This window comes from Spea bombifrons, chromosome 11, assembly GCF_027358695.1.
Source record: "Spea bombifrons isolate aSpeBom1 chromosome 11, aSpeBom1.2.pri, whole genome shotgun sequence".
Lineage (NCBI taxonomy): Eukaryota > Metazoa > Chordata > Amphibia > Anura > Pelobatidae > Spea > Spea bombifrons.
The window spans coordinates 139,339-159,143 of NC_071097.1; the positions used below are offsets into that span (position 1 = coordinate 139,339).

The window sequence follows — 19,805 nt, forward strand, 5'->3', positions numbered from 1 at the left end:
ACAGAAACAATTAGGGACAAAGATGGCACAGAACAGCTATTTTAGGGCACTGATGATACAAACAAGCTGTTTGGGGGCACAGATGTCATTCAGGCCTTTACTAAGGAGGGTTAGGGTGAGCAAGTGTGGAGCTAGAATCGGCAAATATGAGCACAGAAGGCTGGAACAAATCTTTATTGTTTAACCCCTGATGATGGTTCGCTCCAGCCCGTGAGTGGCAGATTTTTCACATTAACGTATTTAATATTCTTTGCTGTTGTTGCCCCTCTCCCCTGTCTAATTGTCCCTTTGCCTCTCACTTTAATTTCCTGGCTTCTCCCCCGAGGGCTGGATGGACGATGGCGAGTTGCTCCTGTCCCTTTAAGGCCAGCAGCCTCCTGATGACGTGAATGCGGCCGTCTGAGAGTTACATTTTTGCGGCCCCAGCTGCAGCTTCCTTGAGATAAAACGCAATATTCAGAAACACATGTTAACTAAGCAGTACGCCGATGCATCTGCCCCGGGGCAATTATTTGTTGTGGTACAATGGCTGTTAATAACTCATATGCCACATAACGAGGCCCGGAGGCAGCCACTATGGATGGCCTCGCATTCCCGGTCAGGGTCAGCGCTGCACGGTCGGTGGTGGCCTATATCTCCTAGCCCTGCCTTTATATTGTCGGCATAATTACAGGAGATTTGCCATTATCCAAGATGGCGGACACAGCATCCGATTCCGGTGACATGTAAGTGCTTCCTTCGTTTCTATAGTAAAAGTCTTCCGTCGGCCACATGCGCAGTGTGCTGCCAACCAGGTCCGCGCATCCTCCAAAGGGCAGCCAACCAGAGCCGCGCATGCGTGAAGCCGTTAGCTCTTGGCTCTCTAGGCCTCGTTTTCTTACGCTCGCCGGGACTCGGCTCTACATTCTCTCGAGCTAGAGGAGTGGAGGCAGGGTTCTGCCACCGGGAGAAGATTGCCAGGTGTGTGCAGGAGCTGTAGTAAGACAGGTTATACTCAGTACCGCTCTATAGTCAGCCCCTGAGGTGGTTGGTCTCAGAGCAGTACACGATGACGTCATTGTTGATTGGCATGATGCATGGAGATGAAGCTCTGCTGCTATTCTATTATCCTCATTAATTAATCTAATTAACATATGATTTGTATGGGTTCCATTTTCCCCAGCTGGTGCCTGGGGCATTTATGTGACTGTCCCTTCAAGAGTGCCAGGGGGGCAGGCAGGGGGTAATCCAGGAGCAGCGCAGTGGAAATGACTATAAAGGGTTAAAAGTGGCACCATTATGTTTCTGATCCGTAACGATTAGATGGGTGAAGCCGCCCCGCACGCCCCATATAAACGTCTTCTAGTTATTACCCTCCAGGGGGTTCCGTGAAGATCTGCCCCGGGAGATGTCTCCAGTGACGGCTCGTCCGTGCCCTGGGTCTCCTAAGTATCTTTTTCTCTTTCTGAATGCAGCAAATCATGACTTCTAAGACGTCCGCCTCCGGTCTTCCGCCTTCCCCGGCCCAGCTGGACAGGAGCCGCATGGCTGAGGAGATCCTGAACCTCATGCTGGAGATCGTCTACCTGCTGACGGGAGAGGCGAGTGTCTCCGCCTGCCGACCAGCCAGCGGCTCGTGGGGTTTAGGGATGGATTGCTTTGGTCTGAGCGGGACCTGCGCGAAGCGGTGACCCGGTCTGTTCCACCAGTGATGCTTATCAGCTTCTCCTCCTAATCATTATTCAGGATTACATCGTTGTGAAGAACCCGGACGGACGCAAGACGCGGAGCCCAAGCCCGACCCCCCGGACCCGCCAGAGGACCTCTCAGAGGACCTCTCAGAGGAACCGCGAGCAGAAGATCCTGGAACTGACCAACAAGATGATGTCCCTGCTGACTGGAGAGGTGAGCGCTGCCGGGAACGGGACGTTATACAGTAACACCGAGGCGTGTGTCTGGATGGCGACGGCTCATTGTGTGTCTCAGGTGTGATGACGTCATTGCTCAGGTTCTCATGTGGTGATGACGTCATTGTTCCGGTTCCCATGTGATGATGTCATTGATCAGGTTCCTGTGGGGTGGTGGTGACTGTCGCTCAGGCTCCCGCGTGATGATGCCGTTGCTCAGGTTCTTTTGTGGTGGTGATGATGTCATTGTTTGTCTGTAGGAATGGCAGAGTTTGGATGATGACAAAGACTTTCTCAATGTGGTCAAGGTAGAGGATGAGGAGCTGCCGCTCAGTACACCAGGTAACGGTACTCGGGTGGCGGTTGGCCGACGATCCTTACGTTTCTGCCCTGATGGTATTAGGAGGCCATTAACGAGTAATCGGGGGCGGGGATGTCGGTTGTGACCCCTGGGTGAGCGAGTGGCTCCCAGGGGCCACCTGCAGTCATTCTCCTTCACGGTGTCTCTGATGGCAGCGCGTCTCCGGGAGCATTAGAGGCCGTTCCTGGGTTACCCCGACGCGTCACTTCACGCCCCTTTCGGGTAATTTGATTAATATTAACCTGTCGTTTCCTGTTCGATCAGAGGGTAAGGAGAGCGAATCAGAGCAGAGCAGCTCCGACGGCGAAGACTCCACGACCAATAGAAGCCACGCGCGTCGCTGTTCGGGTCAGTAGTGCGTACACGGCCCGGTGGCCCGTCCTGTCCCATCTAGGGGGGGATGATTGAATTAATTGTGGGGGTTCATAAATGCAGCAGGAGGTGAAGAGTCGGCCTTTGAGCTGACGATCTAGCCGAATGTGAATTTATACAGCGTTCCTGGCCAGAATGGTGGGCTCCTGAGGGCCCCGCTCACATGGGGCAGGGGCAGTCTGTGATTGGCCGCAAGATGTAATATGGAATCTGCTCACGCGTTTTCCTGATTATTCCCACTTTTGGTTCCTATAGACAGGCCGGGCCCTCAGAAAGAAGCGCGGGGCCCCGCGTCCTCGGACGAAGATGACAGCGATGCACCCGGCGATCAGGTAACGCAATGCGTTCCCACAGTAAATAACCATAGAGAGTGGCCCCGAAGGCCAACCAATTCGTAGTAACCCAGAACCTGCCAGTAGACCGCCCCCCCTTGGTTGGTCTCGTCTTAGATTCAGGAGCCATGTGCCTTTCCCATGTATGTTTAATACCCTCACTGTATTACCCTCTACCACGTCCGCTGGGAGGCTGTTCCACTTTTCTAAAGCATGATTGAGGGTGTAGAGGCACGGACACGTTGCTCGGGGACAGTGTTTTGGAAGAGACCGCTCCCGGTCAGGCCCACGTGTCTCGCTGCACTCAGATGAGGGGACCCATACTGTGCATTTCCAGGGCTGTCTCTTCTCAGAGGCCCCGGGTCTGTCTCTTCTCAGAGGCCCCGGGTCTCTCTGCCGTTCCCTGCTGTCTCGGCTCGTATGACCTCTACCGCCGCGTGCATCGCAGGGTAACACCGGAGAGCTGCCCGTGTCGGGGCCACGTATCCCTGCAGCCCCGATTTCAGCGACTTTTTTTTTGTGTGGTTTAGGCAGAAGACGCAGAGGATCCGCCGCCCAGCGGGAAGCCGCCGGTGGAGCTTCCCACGCGTATCAGCTCAGGTGAAAACCTCAGGGTGTCCGGGAGCCGTAGAAGCTTTCATATGAAAGGGTTAACATTGGGCTCCTGGGTGAGACCCTCAGGGAGACCCCCCCCCCCCCGGACGGTTTCACATGGAGACATCCCCCTTGCAAACTCGTCTCTTGGACAACCAATTGCTGGGGGGTGGAGAAAGGTTCTGGACAATCCCCTCCATGCATTAGCGAGGGGCATGCCATGGGAAGGGTATCTGGTGACCGGGGGTCCCTATCAGGAGCCGCCATGTTCCCGGTTCCAGGGTTTATCGCGTCAACTCCGGACTTGGGATCTCTTACAGAACCTTTTACTTTTCAGGAAGCAAACGGAAGGAGCGGCATTCTGAAACGGAGGACGAGAGACAAAGCGAGGTAAACGGCAACCCCTCGGGGGAGGAGTCTACGGGTGATGATGTAACATCGTACTTTCTGCTAGTCCAATAACAGGCAATAATCCTGATGATGTCAGGCGGGGCAAATGGCCAACAATTTAACCCACCTTAACACCTTATTGTCCTGCTTAGCGGTGGGGTAAAAAGGAGACCTCCCCTCCCAGCAGAAGTACTGCCCTCCCCCACATCGCCCCACCCCTGCATAGTGGGGCCGTGAATGTGGCGGCATTGGCTGTATTTGATGTGAGCCACGGGTTTATCCGGCTTCTCCGGGGCTCTTAACTCTCATTGGTTTCCCATTCAGTCGGAGATAAAGCAGGAAGGTAAGGTTGCGTCGAAGGACGAGGAGATGCTCCTGATAGTCCAGGTGAAGGAGGAGGAGATCCCGATGGACATCGGCACAGGTGAGGGAAGACTCTCTAGACATCCCATCAGGAATTAGGGGACCCTCTCCCATCATGGCTCTCTCGTTTCCTTCCAGGTAGCCAAACGCGTGAGAACGCGGGAAGACAAGGTTCTCGAGCACCGGGAGAGTCTCCTCGTACCAGGAAGTCTCGCGTCGGCCCCCAGAAGACAAAATCCGGGCAGGACCGGCCTTTCGCGTGTCCGGAATGCGGAAAGTGCTTTGTCAGCAAGTCCCGTCTGATTTCCCACCAGAAGAACCACACGGGGGAGAAGCCATTCGCGTGTCCCGAGTGCGGGAAGGGCTTTTTCTGCAACTCCCACCTGGTCCGACACCAGAGACTCCACACCGGGGAGAAGCCATTTCCGTGCCCGGACTGCGGCAAATGCTTCAGCCAGAGCTCCAACCTGGCCATACACCAGCGGATCCACACCGGCGACAAGCCCTTCGCGTGTTCCGTGTGCGCCAAGCGCTTCGTGTGTAACTCCCATCTGGTGATCCACCAGCGGGTGCACACGGGGGAGAAGCCCTTTGCCTGCTCGGAATGCGGGAAATGTTTCATCAGTAACACCATCCTGGTGGCCCACATGAGAGTCCACTCGGGAGAGAAGCCGTACGGCTGCTCGGTGTGCGGGAGGTGCTTCACGCGCAAATCCGACCTGGTGGCGCACGAGCGGATCCACACGGGAGAGAAGCCGTTCTCATGTTTGGAGTGCGGGAAATGCTTCACCCAGAGCTCCTGTCTCGTGTCCCACCGGAAGATCCACCTGGCGGAGAAGCCGTTCGTGTGTTCTGAATGCGGCAAACGCTTCGCCCAGAAACCCGACCTGGACGCCCACCAAGCGACCCACAGCGGGGAGAAGTCCTTCATCTGCTCCGTGTGCGGGAAGTGCTTCACGCGCTACGCAGATCTCCTGGAACATCAGCAGATCCACAAGGAGCCCGGGGAGAAATAACCGCCGGCGCGGAAAGCAGGTCGCAAGCCAACCCCCCCCCCCCGGCCTTTCCTAATTGCCCCATCTACTGGGTCCTGGATGAAACCGACCGGCTGAAGGTGCACCACTTTGGGTGACTGTACTGTGGCTGGGGGGCCTTGTTGCGTGAAGCTGGGATCACAAGTGGACATCGGAGAAGCCTCTCCAGGCCCATATATAGACAGGCAAGGAGACTTCACCTCATGGAAGGCAGACACCCTGCTACTTTCTAGCGAGGCGCTGTTCCGCCAATTTTACCCCTACCCCGTCGCCTCAAATACACCCCCACCCCCCGACGGGATACTCACTCCTGATCTCTGGCTCTAGAACCTCCAGCCACGGTGCTTCTCCCTGCATGCTCCCTCTCACTCCGAGACATCTCCGTATGTACGAAAGAGATGGACTTTAGCCTGATGGACACGTTAGTCTCTCTCTCTCCTATCTAGTGAAATGTCCGCAGCACGTTCTAGAGGCCGCTGATGATGTCACAAGTCAGAGAACCCAATGAGAAATTGCTTGGGCTACAGGAGCCCGCAAATGAAGGCGACATATAGCGACGTATTTAAGGGGGGCGTTCTTAAAAGAAGGAGGTGGGATTCCTTAACGTTAATAAATCACCCGGAGAAACTGAAAATTAGGATTTTTAATAAAAAAAATTTCTTTCAAATACTTAGGATTTTGCACATTTGTAATAGTTTTGCTGCCCTGCGGGCGTCGTGAATGAAGGCGTCTCCGGGGGTGGAGCGTCCGGCCGACAGCGTCTCACAGGCTGCACTCCTGTGGGCAGAGCATACTGCATTGCCCTTTACCACAGGGGCGGAGCTGCATGGTGGCATCACACTGGTGTGTGTGATGTCATATTCTTCTAATGCCCCTGATATTTAGTGTATGAAACCCGCCCGGTATGTCTCGTTAGACCCTCCCCCGCAGAGGGAAAATCGGGGCTGCTCTGGGCAAGTGGGGAGGTATGAAAAGAATACAGCGAGGGGTAGATGTGACCCTGTCGAGGAGGTATGTGGGGTATCCCTGTAATCGGTGTAAGACCCCTCCAGTCCTGAAAAAGTGAAACTAAATGCCCTGTTCTCTGGGCGGGTTATAAAGGGTTAATGGCCAGCACTGCCATGGTAACAGTTTCTCGATTAATATTAATGGAGAGCTGTTCGGGAGCGGTGCTGATGGGGCCACAAGGGGAGCGGCAGCAGGGGAGGAAAGAGGGGTATCGGAGGGTGGAAAGAGACTCAGGGCTTTGAGAGAGGGACTTCACACATTAAAGGGACACTCTGCATGTATGGTGAGACTGCCCAACCTGAATGGGAAGTCTTGGCAGATGGTGGGACTGGAAAGGATAAACAGGGATACTTGGCAAGTATGCTATCATTACAGAAAACCTCTGCTCCATTTCCCATAATAATCCCACGTTGCCATGGTTACACGTCCTTTTATGCCCCCTTTTGCTCTTCTGATTTAGCCACTGGCGGTTTGCCCTCATCCAAAATGGCGCCGATGAGCATGCGCTCCATGTTACTTCACTTCTAATACTTCCGGCTTCCATCACCGCGACTTCACTGGCGTCATCGCAGAGCGCCGCCCCCGGCTATAGAAGTGTTGGTGAAGACGGAGCGAAGCCTCCAGCATAGGAGGGTAAGAGGAGTTTAGGGGCACTGGTCGCTGGGGTAATTAGGGGACAGTTAATATTCTGGTTTATTATGGAAGTGGCAAACTGTGACCAGTAATCACTCGGTGCTTTTGGGTGACGTCACAGTCCGCTACTAATGAGGTCATTGAAATGATGTGCGATATGATAATCGCTGGCCATGTTGGTTGAGAGTGATGGGAGTTCTCTAATGGTGTTCGGGGGGGGCAGGAGAGGGTGGATCGAAGGGCAGGGTAACTAGAAGTGGGCGGAGTAACTAGGAGTGGGCGGGGCAGAAAGGCAGGGTAAATAGGAGTGGGTGGGGTAAATAGTGGATGGGGAGAAGGGCAGGGTAAATAGGAGTGGATGGAGGCAGAAAAGTAGGGTAAAAAGAAGTGTGTGGGGGGGAAGGAAAGGGTAAATAGGAGTGGGGGAAGAAGGTAGTGTAAATAGTGTGGGGGAGAAGGGCAGGGTAAATAGGAGTGGGGGAAGAAGGTAGTGTAAATAGTGTGGGGGAGAAGGGCAGGGTAAATAGGAGTGGATGGGGAGATTGGTAGGGTAAATAGGAGTGAATGGAGAGAAGGGCAGGGTAAATAGGAGTGGGGAGGGAAAGAAGGGCAGGGAAAATAGGAGTGGGGGGGCAGGGTAAATAGGAGTGGACGGGGAGAAGGGCAGGGTAAATAGGAGTGGATGGAGAGAGGGGCAGGGTAAATAGGAGTGGGGAGGGATATAAGGGCAGGATAAATAGGAGTGGGGAGGGGGAGAAGGGCAGGGTAAATAGGAGTGGATGGAGAGAGGGGCAGGGTAAATAGGAGTGGGGAGGGAAAGAAGGGCAGGATAAATAGGAGTGGGGAGGGGGAGAAGGGCAGGGTAAATAGGAGTGGGCGGGGGAGAGGGGCCGTGTAAAGAGGGATGGACGGGGAGAAGGGCAGGGTAGTATGTTCAACCATTCAACCAATCGGCTGGCAGTATAACCCGGAGCTCTCCTCGATCATGTAATTTGTGTCGCCCCGCCCCCAAATTCTTCTGAGTTGCCCATTTATGCCACTACCTGCCCCCATTGTGTATTGTGTGTGTTGATGTCTCTTACCCCAGCAGAGCTGCGTCTATGGGGCATTTCTCCTGTATGAGGCAGCAGCCTGCCCTGATGCGTTTCCTGCAAGGGGCCGGTATTCGGAGGGGCCCCGAGTCGATCTCACGATAGCACGGAGAGGATGATTGGGAAAACCTGGGGCCGCCCCGCAGAGATGGACGACACCGCGAGGGGGCAGGTAACAGGAAAATACCCCCTGTCCTCACTCATTACACCATCCATACGCCATGTTTATACCCCTCCCAAAGCATATTGTATGATGCCCCGAGAATTCACTGCCTCCCTTTGCCCTGCATGCCCCCCCTTTACCCCATACACAGGCTCTTAATTGCTCCTCTCCATTTAGGGCCGGTGCGAGTTCGAGGAGGTTGCCGTTTACTTCTCCGAGGAGGAGTGGGGATGTCTAACGGGAGAAGAGAAGGAGCTTTACAGGGAGGTGATGATGGAGAATTTCCGGACCCTCAGCTCTCTGGGTGAGGATCTCCCACCGGCGGGGCAGGAAATACTTTGGTGTTTATACTCCGGGGTAATAAAGCTCATTAAATACCTCTCTTTATACCCAGGACTGGTCAGGGGGACCCCTCCGATCATCTCCGGCATCGAGAGGGGGGAAGAGCCGTACGCAAGGGGCCACCGGCAGCCCGAGGAGAAGGAGAGGCCGGGGTATATATTCGCAGGTCAGTAATAAATCCGGGGCACGCAGAGGGTTATACCCCAGGGGGCGGGGCTTTATGGTGGGGTAATATGTCCATATATTATACCTATTAGTGAAGGGGGTTGATAGGGCTGATGCCTGGGTTTTTGGCTTCCGTGTAACTTCCAACCAATCTGCTTTCAGATGATGTCATCGGCGGATTCGCGGCTGGAGGGGAAGGAATCATCCGGAACCAAAGTGAGGCGATCAGAGAGAAAACAGGAAACGGAAAAGCGTGCGCCATGCGGAAATCCTTTCCCTGCCTGGAATGCGGCAAAGCCTTTCGGTGCAGCTTTAAACTGGTGGCGCATCAGGGGGCCCACGCGGGCCAGAAGCCCTTCCCCTGCCCCGAATGCGGGAAGTGCTTCAGCCGGAAGGCCAATCTCCTCTCCCATCAGAAGGTCCACTCTGGGGAGAGTCCGTACTCCTGCGTGGAGTGCGGGAAGTGCTTCACCCAGCACACCAACCTGGTGGCCCATCAGAAGATCCACACCGGGGAGAAGCCGTTCGCGTGTTCAGAGTGCGGGAAGAGCTTCAGCCAGAAGGCCAACCTCGTCACGCATCGCAAAATCCACCGGGCAGGGATGCCGTTCACGTGTTCGGAGTGCGGCAGGTGCTTCAGCTGCAGCGCGGAGCTCGTCACGCATCAGAAGAGCCACGCGGGGGAGAAGCCCTTCCCGTGTCCCGAGTGCGGCAAATGCTTCAGCCGCAACTCCAACCTGGTCACGCACCAGAAGATCCACACGGGGGAGAAGCCGTTTTCCTGCCCCGAGTGCGGTAGATGCTTTACCCGGAACTCCAACCTCGTCACGCACATGAGGCTCCACGCGGGGCCCAAGCCCTTCTCGTGTCCCGAGTGCGGAAAGTGCTTTAAGTGCCACGCCAGTCTCGCCTCGCACAAGCAGTTCCACGAGGAGCAGAAACGCTTCATGTGCATCGAGTGCGGGAAAGGCTTCAGCTACGTCTCCAAGCTGCTCCGCCACCAGAGGAGCCACACGGGGGAGAAGCCGTTCGCGTGTCCGCAATGCGGGAAGTGCTTCGTTACCAACTCGCTGCTCTCTAAGCACGCGCGGCTTCACGCCGAAGGGAAGTACGTCCTCGTATACTGATCAGAAATGATCCGATCAAAGGAGAAACATGGTGGACGTCCATATCGCGTGAGCCCCGTGGGGTGGCCTCGGAGCAGCCGTATTGTTATCGCTGTTCTTTGTGTGGTCCAATATGTGTATGGAACAGACAGATCCAGGGCCACTGGATGAGCCGGGGTCATGTGAGCAGCGTGGCCCCTACAGGATTTTATGGCTTTGGTTAGTGGGTCCCCACGATCACTTTTACGCCAGCTGCATGTCCGGTTCTGGAGGAAGTTACTTTATGTCTTATTTATCTGTGTCTGTGCCCCGTGGACTCCTCCGCATCCTCCTCATGTCTTTCCTGTAATAACAATTGTAATAAGAAGAATTTATGTGGCTCGCTTTGCCGTCGTCGTCGGTGTGGCCTCCCCACGTGTGTCTTTCTGCTGCTCCTAGTATTGTACGTCCGTCTCTTATAAATAAAGTTACAGGGAAAAAAACTGCTCTGCATGTGGACAGTGGGTTATGGTGAACTCCTTCCTATCCACCAAGCAGCAGAGACATGGGTGGATAGGTCGCCATCCTCTGACGAACTGAGTCATGCAGCGCGTTACGGTGAACTCCTCCCTGTCTACTCACGAGCCGAGACGTGGTCTTGGTGGCGGGTTACGGTGAACTCCTCCTGATCCACCAATGAGCCGAGACGTGGTCTTGGTGACGTGTTACGGTGAACTCCTCCTGATCCACCAATGAGCCGAGACGTGGTCTTGGTGGCGGGTTACGGTGAACTCCTCCTGATCCACCAATGAGCCGAGACGTGGTCTTGGTGGCGGGTTACGGTGAACGCCTCCTGATCCACCAATGAGCAGAGACATGGTCTTGGTGGCAGGTTTTGTTGAGTCAAAGAAGTTGAAGGTCAGCTTATGCAGTCAGTCGTCCCCTCATGCCCCATGGTCAGGGTCCCCACCCCCACCCCTTGAGCCACAAGTTGACAGGAAACATAGTTTTATATATATTTTATAATCTTGGTGGTCCTGCTCCATCCTTCCCACGACACACAATGCATAACCTGTTAAAGGTAAATCTCATGCATACAATAGCTGCGACGTCCCTTTAAATTAACCGACACACGCCAGCAGAACTCATCACACTCACGTGATCTACTCATCCCCACTCAGCATCCAGAGCGCCAAGCAGCCAATCAGTGGCAAGAATCGTCAGACCACGGAGGAGGAGGGCATTTTAAAGAATGAACGGTAAGGGAGTCACTCTCAGATGGTAAAGGGGTTGCTGCCAGGGGAGATCAATCAGTGACAGCCCTTGTATAATGTATAGATAAATCAGTGACCGCCCCCTGTATAATGTATAGATAAATCAGTGACCTCCCCCCCCGTATAATGTATAGATAAATCAGTGACCGGCCCCCTGTGTAATGTATAGATAAATCAGTGAGCCGGCCCCCTGTATAATGTATAGATAAGTCAGTGACTGGCCCCTGCATAATGAATAGATAAATCAGTGAGCCGGTCCATGTATAATGTATAGATAAATCAGCGAGCTGGCCCCTGTATAATGTATACCCCTGTATAATGTATAGATTAATCAGCGAGCCCCCCCACTGTATAATGTATACCCCTGTATAATGTATAGATAAATCAGTGAGCGGCCCCCTGTATAATGTATAGATAAATCAGTGAGCCGGCCCCCTGTATAATGTATAGATAAATCAGTGACCCGCCCCCTGTATAACGTATAGATAAATTAGCGAGCCGGCCCCTGTATAATGTATAGATAAATCAGTGACCGGCCCTTGTATAATGTATAGATAAATCAGTGACCGGCCCCCTGTATAATGTATAGATAAATCAGTGACCCGCCCCCTGTATAATGTATAGATAAATCAGCGAGCCGGCCCCTGTATAATGTATAGATAAATCAGTGACCGGCCCCCTGTATAATGTATAGATAAATCAGTGACCGGCCCACTGTATAATGTATAGATAAGTCAGTGACTGGCCCCTGTATAATGTATAGATAAATCAGTGACCGGCCCTTGTATAATGTATAGCTAAATCAGTGACCGGCCCACTGTATAATGTATAGATAAGTCAGTGACTGGCCCCTGTATAATGTATAGATAAATCAGTGAGCCGGTCCCTGTATAATGTATAGATAAATCAGCGAGCTGGCCCCCTGTATAATCTATACCCCTGTATAATGTATAGATAAATCAGCAAGCCACCCCCGGTTTAATGTATAGATAAATCAGCGAGCCCCCCCCCTGTATAATGTATACCCTTGTATAATGTATAGATAAATCAGCAAGCCGCCCCCTGTATAATGTATAGATAAATCAGTGACCGGCCCCCTGTATAATGTATAGATAAATCAGTGAGCCGCCCCCTGTATAATGTATAGATAAATCAGTGACCTCCCCCCCCGTATAATTTATAGTTAAATCAGCAAGCCGCACCTGTATAATGTATAGATAAATCAGTGACCGGCCCCTGTATAATGTATATATAAATCAGTGACCGGCCCCCCGTATAATGTATTGATAAATCAGCGAGCCGGCCCCTGTATAATGTATAGATAAATCAATGACCGGCCCCCTGTATAATGTATATATAAATCAGTGACCGGCCCCCTGTATAATGTATAGATAAATCAGCGAGCCGGGAACCCTGTATAATGTATAGATAAATCAGTCTCCCCGCCCATTGAACTATATATTATACAGGGCAGGTGTTGGGTATTAGGAAGCACTCGGTGTGGTTATGATGTCAAATAAATAGAATCCAGAAACATGATGTCATGATTATTTAATATATAATCGGGGGACTTTGAAAAAAGTCAACTGAAAGTCCCTGAAAAGCATCTTCTATGCTGGAGCTCCATCCCCGTCACGTCGATTGATGATGTAATAAGCGCATGACATGTTACAGTGTCAAACACCCGGGGTGGGGGGGTACAGGAAGCACTCCGGGCCCTACCATCAGAGACGGCTCTCGCTCGCATCGCAGCGCTCCTCCCCCGGGCAAAAATATGCTGGTCAGTCTCCAGATTGGGTTTTTTGACTAAGTGGGGAGGAGCTGCTGCCCGCACAGGGCAGCGGCTCCTCCCCCGCACAGGGCAGCGGCTCCTCCCCCCCATGTTTTTTTTTGTGCCGGAGAAGGTTGGATCTCTTAAAGAAGCATTTGCCGCACGTGGGGCAGGGGAAGGCCTTCTCCCCGGCGTGAAGCTTCTGGTGTTTCAGAAGACTGGCGCTGAACTTGAAACATTTGCCACAGTCGGGGCACGAGAACGGTTTGGCCCCGGCGTGGCTCCTCTGGTGGCGAAGGAGGTGCAGCTTCTCGCCGAAACACGCGCCGCACTCGGCGCAGGCGAAATGCTTCACTACGGCGTGAGTCATCTGATGCCGAACACAGTTGGCTTTGTACTTGAAGCCTTTTCCGCACACGGAACACGGGTGGACCTCCCTCTCCGGGCCTCCCGCGCCTATCCCGCCCCCTGCTAACGAGCCCCCCACACGCAAACCACGGGCGCGCCGGTACTCCTCGTGAGACCTCTGGTGTAAAATGAGACTTCCGTGATACTTGAAACTTTTGCCGCAGTCGGAGCACAGGAAGGACGTCTCTTCCGGGAGGGTTCTGGCGTTTGTGAGGCTCTGACTGTCGCCGGTCTCCGTCGTATCGGCGGCCCACGGACTCCGATTATCTTTGGTATCCACGGCAGGGCCTGACGAGTGGCCGAGGTCTTCCTCCTTCACCACGAGGCTAGTTGCGTCCGGGTTCTCGCCAGGCTCCCGTTGGCCGGTCCGAGGCGTCACGCCGCTGTCCCCGTCCGGATCGTGGCCCGGTCCTTCCCCCCCAGGACTGTCGGAGATGAGCCGTCTCTTGGCGTGAGCTTTCTGGTGGGAAGCGAGACTCCTGTCCTTCTCCCGCGCGTGGATCTTGCGGTGGATCACCAGGTTGGTGCTGCACGTGAAGAACTTGCCGCACTCGGAACACGAGAAGGGCTTCTCCCCGGTGTGGACCCGCTCGTGTTTGGCCAGGTTGGACTTGGTGGCGAAGCGTTTCCCGCACTCCACGCAGGCGAACGGCCTCTCCCCGGTGTGGACCCGCTGGTGCCTGACGAAGTCCGACGTGCTGACGAAGGACTTGGCGCAGACGCGGCAGGGGAAGGGCTTCTCCCCGCTGTGGATCCGCTGGTGGATGATGAGGTAGCACTTGGCGCGGAAGCTCTTCCCGCACTCGGGACATGCGAAGGGCTTCTCGCCCGTGTGTGTGCGCTGGTGCGTGACCAGGTAACTCTTTGTGCGGAAGCTCTTCCCGCAGATGAAACACACGAAGGGCTTCTCCCCCGTGTGGATCGACTGGTGTCGCAGGAAGTGCGAATGTTTGACAAAGCGCTTGCCGCACTCGGGGCAGGAGAAGGGCCTCTCTCCGGGGGGGACGCACCGGTGGCCGAGGAACCGCGACTCGGTGATGAAGCGCTTCCCGCACGCCGGACACGCGAAGGCCTTCTCCGCCTGGCACCGGTGTCTACGGAACCGCGACTCCATGATGAAGCGCTTCCTGCAGTCGCTACACGAGAACGGCTTCTCGGGGGAGGGGATCCGCGGGGGAGGGACTCCAGGGGACTCCTCCTCCTCTATATCCGATTCCTCTGCCTTTATCACCACACATTCCACGTCCTGCATCACGTGATGTCCGTCATACATCCCTCCGGAGGCATCTGAAAGACAATGTCCGAGCGTTAAATCCCTTACGTCACGCTCCAGATTACCTCCACTACGCTCTACGCTGCGTACGTGGAGGAATAAGAAACCAGTGGCCAGAATCTAACATTAGAGGGTCAGAGGCTGAGATGGAATGGACAGAAGTTTTACTTTACTGAGAGGGTGGTAGATAAGTGGAACAGCCTCCTGGCAGAAGTGGTAGATGGTGATACAGTGCGGGTATTAAACATGTATGGCATAGACATACGGCTCCTGAATCTAAGATGAGACCAATGTCTGTCTAGATGGGCCGGATGGGGCCGAATGTCCAGCAGTTTCTGGGTTTCTACGTAAGCATCTTGTTCCCTGAGGTGTAGTTGGTATAGAGAATTGTCTCCCAGAGGAGGTGTGTAGTGAGAGGGTTTGCTACTGACCTACGCAGGTATCCGTCGGGCTCTCCGCTGCCTGGTGGTCTCTAGCGTGCAGCTCTTCTCCTCGCTCTAACGCAGACATGGCTGGAGGCGTCTCATCGTCGGGCCCTGCGTGTTGTAACCAGCGGTTATTACCCCAAATAACGTCAGCGCATCACACGTACGCATCACAGGTATGCATCACACTGGGGTAAACGCGGAGATGTCTCACTCAGCAGCATGGTACGCGGCGTGCGAGGCGGCTGCCGGTGTCAGACATCACCGACATGGTACCCGGCATGTGTGGCGGCTGCCGGTGACAGACATCACCGACATGGTACCCAGCGTGTTTGGCGGCTGCCGGTGACAGACATCACCAACACGACACCGTACCCGGCGTGTGAGGTGGCTGCCGGTGACAGACATCACCGACACAACATGGTACCCGGCGTATGAGGCGACTGCCGGTAACAGACATCACTGGCCCGGCACGGTACCCGACGTGCGAGGTGGCTGCCGGTCACAGACATCACACTGATCCCCTCCCGCAGACAGGTGCCCCTACTGTCCGCCTGGGGCCCCCTGCGGACACCAGTAACGGGCTCTAAGTGCACCCTGAGTGTCTATCAGGTCATATGGCTAGAGCGTAAGCTCTTGGGAGCAGAGCACTTATATCTGTATTCCCGTGCGCACTGCGAGACAGCCTGCAGTGGAGACATTAGCTCGTTTATTAGTTATATATTTACTGCTCGTTCCCGGGCCCATCCGGCCCCTGAAGGAAATCAGCCAGTGACGTCAGCTGTATAGCAGAAGGCCACTAACCTCCGCGCTTCGGCCCCGTCTCCACTACTCCTTTTCTGCGGCCGTCGCTGTGTTCAGTCGTCATAGAGACGGGCGCGCAGAACCCGAGCCCCGCTGTTGAGTGCGGATGCGACGTCACTGGATGGGAGCGCCCGCTCGGCGCCATGTTGGATGAGGGCAGGAACGTATGCCGTGTAACAGTTTACACGGGGAATCGGCGGTTACCATGGTAACGCGTGAACGGTATGGAAAGTGCAGCATTCGCGGTAAAGTAACACCAGCATCAGGTGTTCTCTGCGTGTTACCATGGCAACACAGCAGCGGCTTTGGTCTGCTTCATTAACCCTCTCAATGCCACACTATTTTGATTCAATCAGAACCCTCGCAGCAAATAAACAGAAAGTTAACCCCATACATAAAGAACAGCGATCTGCTTTACATATTACCCCATATCACACATTTTTTAATACCCCATGGGGTAGTGATTTTTTTTATTTATTTATAGTGACAGGGTTAAGGGGCTCAGCGAGCAGGGGTCCGATCAGCGAGCAAGGGCCCACAGATCGCAATAATAGCAATCAGCCAGCAGGGTGGGTGTCAGCAGCGACCAGTTACGGAAGAGATAGTTGGCATCTCCCTGCCGCTATGACGTACCTATACGTCCTAAGGGGACTGAACGGGTTAGAAGGTGTTACCCTAGTCAGGGGGTTCTGGGATCCTCTCTGTATAATTAACCCCCCACCCCCCGCTCCTCTCTCTAGCAGGAGACACATGCAGTTCCAGCACTCTCTCTCCCGCAAGATTTTCTCTAAAAAGACACCCTGTGTACATTTGGCGTACTTCCTACACCGTGATTGGCTCCCTCGGCAGGAGTGAGGAGCGGAGGGCCCGTTACGCCGCACCATTTACGGTAGAAAATAATTTAACACATAATTTACCCAATCTCAGACATATTACTCCACTTTATAGCCCCGCCCCATGGGGTATAAAGTCACTGATACCGCCGCATTTATAACTGTCCTGTATATATATACCCGGCCTATCCTTCTCCTCGGGCTGCTGGTGGCCCCTCTCGATGCCGAAGATAATCGGAGGGGTCCCCCTGACCAGTCCTGGGTATAACGAGAGGTATTTAATGAGCTTTATTACCCCGGGGTGTTTCCTGCCCCGCGGGTGGGAGATCCTCCCCCAGAGAGCGGAGGGTCCACCACTGCGTTGTAGAGACACCCCTGACATCACCAGCGGTGGCACGGACTGGGAGCGCGCCTCTTACACAGCCCAGCCCTAAGCAGCATGCGCCGCAGCCTGACCGTTCCGTGCCCCGGACCCTGATAGAGGGCAATCACTATTACCCCCCACGCACGCACCAGGTGTCTGGACCATACCACCTGTCGCCTATAATAAAGGGGTTAATAATTAACAGCCAGCGTTCAGCACCCCGGCCCCTCTAGACTTTAAGCTCTGGGGGGGAGTGAGGGTCCATTGTACTGCGCTACAGACTCTGTAAGTGAAAATGTAGAAAGCAGAAGTCAGTCAGTTACACCCAATGATGCAGATACTGTGAGGTCATTGACTTCTGCCAGTCAGACTGTCAGTAATGCCGTCGGAGGCGGATGTGACCTCACGGGACAAAGCAGACTGCACGGCGCCATATTGGAGGAGGGCAAATGGCCTGCGACTGTGAGACGAGTTAACGTCGTAGAGTGCCGTTTAGGGGGCGGGATTTAGGACTGATGAGAGGAGGAGCCTGACGTGCTGCAGACCCGTATTTATGATAATGGAGTGTTCGTACTGCGCTAGTGACGTCATGGGACTGTGAATGACGCCAGAGGGGAGCTGACTGTGTCGTTGAGGGCCCAGGGCTGTGCCCGGGGTGCAGGGACATCACCTCACAATCTCCAGGTGGGGCTGAGGGTGATAGGAGCTGTAGTCTGAATGCCCTCTATTCCTCTAAATCCCACCATCCAGTGTGCTATACGGGGGGTAAAAGCCTGGAATGCTGGGGTATGAGAGGGTTAAGCCCTGATACACTGGGGTATGATGGGGGAAACCCTGTTATAGCGGGGTATGAGGGGGTAAAACCCTGTTATAGCGGGGTATGAGGGGGGTGAAGTCCTGGTAGGCTGGGGTATGAGGGGGTAAAACCCTGTTATACTGGGGTATGAGAGGGTTAAGCCCTGATACACTGGGGTATGATGGGGGAAACCCTGTTATAGCGGGATATGAGGGGGTAAAACACTGTTATAGCGGGGTATGAGGGGGGTGAAGTCCTGGAATGCTGGGGTATGAGGGGGTAAAACCCTGTTATACTGGGGTATGAGGGGGTAAAAGCCTGTAATATTGGGGTATGAGGGGGTAAAAGCCTGTAATATTGGGGTATGAGGGGGTAAAAGCCTGTAATATTGGGGTATGAGGGGGTAAAAGCCTGTTATATTGGGGTATGAGGGGGTAAAAGCCTGTTATATTGGGGTATGAGGGGTAAAAGCGTGTAATATTGGGGTATGAGGGGGTAAAAGCCTGTAATACATTAAGGGCTTGCTGGGGTCATGTAAGTCTCAGCCGGGGCTGGGGAGGAATTAATTAACTATTTCTTGGCTAAAGAGTCTGAGAAATCCCCAAATTTCCTGTTCCAACAGATGCCTTCCTGAGAAGAAATACCCCTCATCAGGCAGTAATCCGATAGGCCGAGTACTTACCCCACCTGGGGCAGGATGGAAAGTGCCAGCATTACCCCCCACCATCTGGAAGAGTCAGTGACCGTAAAGGTGGAGGATGAAGATGCCCCAGACCCCGTGGCGTGTACCGGCCAAGACGAGTGTGTGATCGAGTACTCGACCGTTTGTATTAAGGAGGAGACTATTGAGGACAGCGCAGAGCTGCCACCGAGCTGCCACGAGGTTGCGGAGAAATCCATGGGGGGATCCTATGGTTATGGTGGCCATTTTGAATGTTTTTCCTACAGCCACACAGCTGGAAACCAACTCTGGGACTGCCAGGAGTGCGGCCAGGCCTTCTTCTGCAAGTCCGATCTTGAGCAGCATCAGAGGTCCCACCGTGAAGAGAGGTCCTTCATCTGCACCGAATGCGGGAGGTTCTTCGACAGATACTCTAACCTCCTCCGACACCAGCGGGTCCACACCGGCGAGAGACCGTACGCCTGCGCCGACTGCGGCAAGTCCTACAAACAGAGCGCCCACCTCGCCCGGCACCAGAAGAGCCACGCCGCCGTGAGGACCTACCGCTGCCGGGACTGCGGCCACCGCTTCGCTGCCAAGGCCGAGCTGGCCATACATCGAAGCGCTCACAGGGGGAGGACTCAGTATGCATGCGCGGTCTGCGGGAAGTGCTTCATACACATGTCTAACCTGGTCGTTCACCAGAGGATCCACACGCAGGAGAAGCCGTTCGCCTGCTCCACGTGCGAGAAGAAATTTGCCCACAAGTCGGATCTTGCGAAGCACGAGAGCGTCCACCGCGGAGAGAAGCTCTTCCCGTGTCTGAGGTGCACAAAGAGCTATTCCTGCAGCTCGAGCCTCCAGCGGCATCAGAAGATTCACAAGGATGAAGAAGAAGAGACAGAGTAACGAGACACTTCATGGGCGCCACCCACGAGGAGCGTCAACGGGGAGGGGCACTGTGGGTGGGGTCTACTGGGAAACGGGCTCGTGAGGCTTGTGGTTCTTTTTTTTTTGCTATTTTTACCATTATTGGGTTAAATTCAGATATTTCCCCCATTTCTGTGTTGGATGAACCCGCACAAATTACACTTCCTTCTTCTGACAAACAAATACGGCTTTTATTTGAAACCATAGAAACGCACAGAAACAATCATTGTGAGCGCGGGTGTGTAAAAAAAAAAAAACTAAATTAATAATATGTTTCTTTTTTGCAATTTTCTGAGAATTTCTCGCCCCGGACTGCTGCTGATCGACGCCCTGATTTATGTTCCCAACATCCACGGGTTAGAGACAGAGGCCACATCGGTCCCCCACACAGCACCCGATAGGGCAGTATGTTAATAGTTCCGGCTTGGGGGCAGTAAACAGAAGGGG

At 54.1% G+C, this 19,805-nt stretch overlaps 1 protein-coding gene across 1 annotated transcript in view; it reads left to right on the forward strand.

Annotated features, from left to right (window-relative positions):
• Window positions 1-535: 535 nt before the first annotated feature.
• Window positions 536-19,805, forward strand: part of LOC128469217 (uncharacterized) — a 33,974-nt gene continuing 14,704 nt past the window's right edge. Inside the window, exons 1-21 of the mRNA XM_053451042.1 lie at window positions 536-960; window positions 1,455-1,580; window positions 1,726-1,884; window positions 2,147-2,228; window positions 2,512-2,595; window positions 2,875-2,951; window positions 3,482-3,551; window positions 3,883-3,935; window positions 4,260-4,359; window positions 4,437-5,313; window positions 6,801-6,936; window positions 8,129-8,236; window positions 8,405-8,531; window positions 8,622-8,735; window positions 8,897-9,852; window positions 13,079-13,225; window positions 13,598-14,116; window positions 14,160-14,527; window positions 15,189-15,367; window positions 15,832-15,982; window positions 18,437-19,335. Coding sequence (XP_053307017.1) covers window positions 1,461-1,580; window positions 1,726-1,884; window positions 2,147-2,228; window positions 2,512-2,595; window positions 2,875-2,951; window positions 3,482-3,551; window positions 3,883-3,935; window positions 4,260-4,359; window positions 4,437-5,313; window positions 6,801-6,936; window positions 8,129-8,236; window positions 8,405-8,531; window positions 8,622-8,735; window positions 8,897-9,852; window positions 13,079-13,225; window positions 13,598-14,116; window positions 14,160-14,527; window positions 15,189-15,367; window positions 15,832-15,982; window positions 18,437-19,335 — 5,326 coding nt within the window. The 5' untranslated portion in view covers window positions 536-960; window positions 1,455-1,460. The remainder of the gene's footprint in view (window positions 961-1,454; window positions 1,581-1,725; window positions 1,885-2,146; window positions 2,229-2,511; window positions 2,596-2,874; window positions 2,952-3,481; window positions 3,552-3,882; window positions 3,936-4,259; window positions 4,360-4,436; window positions 5,314-6,800; window positions 6,937-8,128; window positions 8,237-8,404; window positions 8,532-8,621; window positions 8,736-8,896; window positions 9,853-13,078; window positions 13,226-13,597; window positions 14,117-14,159; window positions 14,528-15,188; window positions 15,368-15,831; window positions 15,983-18,436; window positions 19,336-19,805) is intronic.